The sequence below is a fragment of the Frankliniella occidentalis genome, unplaced genomic scaffold, assembly GCF_000697945.3.
Source record: "Frankliniella occidentalis isolate FOCC.00 unplaced genomic scaffold, Focc_3.1 Scaffold151, whole genome shotgun sequence".
Classification (NCBI taxonomy): Eukaryota; Metazoa; Arthropoda; class Insecta; order Thysanoptera; family Thripidae; genus Frankliniella; species Frankliniella occidentalis.
In genome coordinates, this window is record NW_026267278.1 from 305,143 (window position 1) to 307,268 (window position 2,126).

Below are 2,126 nucleotides of genomic sequence, written 5' to 3' on the forward strand. Positions count from 1 at the left end.
CCCGCGCCCACGCCCGCCGCCAGTGGCCACCTACCTGCAGCCGGGGCACAACTTCCTCCAGGCCACTGGGTGAGTCGAGGATGAGCGAGTTACCAAACGTTACGCGGGAAAGGCATCTTCCGATGGCCTCTCTCCCACTCAAAACAAAGGAAAATTTGCCAGCTCTTCGAATAATTTTGCATGCGCTTTTATGAGCATTCGCAATACGTACGGCCGCCGTGAAACCACGGCGACACAACCTCGGGATTCCATGCCGCCTATCGATTTACATTCTACAACCCTGGTGGGTGATAGGCCTGCGCCAGTTTTTACTTTTATTAACAAACCTCGCTAAAGCGGGTGAATTTGTTTCTTTGCTTCTTTTCTCTTTACTTCTTCCGCGTTCGCGCGCGGTCGCGGGAGGAGTAAAATAAGCGGCAGAGTTGAAAATGGAACCAGACTTGTCTTCTGGATGTAATCTCGTGTATGGGCAAGCAGTGGGGAGGGACAGGTGGTAGAATCCCCAGGGCGGGCGGTCCGTCGGTTGGGACACTATTTGCAGCAGGTTAGCAAACCTTGCCGACGCGTGGCGCAAAAGAGTGTTGGCGTGCGAATAACGTCGCGTGGCCTGCGAGCGGTATGCAGCAGGTTGGCCGCATTGATATCGGGGCCCGATGGTACCCCGCGCGCCTATTCGGTGCCAAAAACCGTAAGGAAGGCGTTACAATGTTGGCTGACGTGTAAGAGTGAGACAAGACGGGGATTGGGAGTGCACGATCGAGACTGGCAGCTGGTCACAAAGTACCTCGTGCCTGCAGGTATGGAGGCGCCGAGCTGCACCCGCTGGCGGCCGGCCCGAGGCCCGAGTGCGTCGCCGCGCCCGCCGCCTGCACCAACAACAAGTACCGCACCCTCGACGGCTCCTGCAATAACCTGAGGAGGCCGTCGTGGGGGATGGCTGGCACCCGGTACGCCCGCCTCGTGCCCGCCAAGTACGCCGACGGTAAGTTTCGTCTACTTGAGAGAAAAATTTTCCTTTGATGCAAATTTAACTTTTGTTGCAAATTTAACTTTTGTTGCAAATTTTACTTTTGCTAGGCAAATTTTTTGCTTCAAGTTTTACAAGGTGTAAAATTATTTCTCACCCATTGACGATTGCATCACTTTGAAACGTTTTCGCCAATCTTTGCCCCGCCAGGCATCCACGCGCCCCCGGTGTCCGTGACGGGCCAGCCGCTGCCCTCCGGCCGCGCCATCTCGGTCGTGCTCTTCCCGGACGTGGACATCAAGGACAAGCGCTGGACCCTCCTCACCATGCAGTGGGGCCAGATCATCACCCACGACATGTCGATGGCCATGGGCAACACGCAAGCCAGTAAGCGAGCTTTTCTCGTCAACGGAATATTTGTTTGCGATTTATATCAAAACTCTTTAGCGGTTTTTTGTTGGTTAATTTTTTACATATTCGTATTTTACCAAAACTTTTACACTGCCGTTTTGCGCGCTATACGACCCCGCCCATCTGTCGGCGTGCGGGTCGGTCCCGTCTCCTGGCGTTGATTCATTCGCAACGTGTTGCACTGCTACTCTGACTCCCCCCTGGCCGCGCTGCACCTTACTCCTTTCACCGCGCGCTAGCCGCTGATGTTGTTTAGCTGCGGCTGCTAAACGGACCAACTGGACAAAATGCATAAACCAGGCCCGTCAGTCTGGGCGGCAGCAAACCTTACGCACGACCTGGGCCGGCCGGGGGCCGGCGGGGCCGCGCTGGAGCCCGAGCTATGGAGACCGCCGGTGGGGCTGCCTATTTAGCAGCCGCAGTAGCACTACTACTCCACCCCACCCCGGCTGGAGGTCGACACCTGGTGGCGCGCCAGAGAGAGAGAGAGAGAGAGAGAGAGAGAGAGAGAGAGAGAGACCGGAGACACGTCGTTGTCCAGTTGGTCTAGTCCAGGCCTACCGCCGCCCGCAAATCTAGCCCTGCATCAGTCGCCTGAGCTGCTGGGGCTGGAGCGCCGATGGGGAGCAGCCCTGCAGATCCGTTGGAGAGTGATACATGAGCGCTCCACCGACGGGCCGTCTCAATATTATGCATAGATCCCTATCCACCCGCCCCGACGGCGCGGGGCGGGGCGGGGCGGGGCGGG

General features: G+C 57.3%; 1 protein-coding gene across 1 annotated transcript in view; it reads left to right on the forward strand.

Annotated features, from left to right (window-relative positions):
• Positions 1–4: 4 nt before the first annotated feature.
• Positions 5–2,126, forward strand: part of LOC113206727 (peroxidase) — a gene marked incomplete at its 5' end in the record, with an annotated part of 6,377 nt that continues 4,255 nt past the window's right edge. Inside the window, 3 exons of the mRNA XM_052271163.1 lie at positions 5–69; positions 798–982; positions 1,178–1,354. Of these exons, the coding sequence (XP_052127123.1) occupies positions 5–69; positions 798–982; positions 1,178–1,354 (427 nt within the window). The remainder of the gene's footprint in view (positions 70–797; positions 983–1,177; positions 1,355–2,126) is intronic.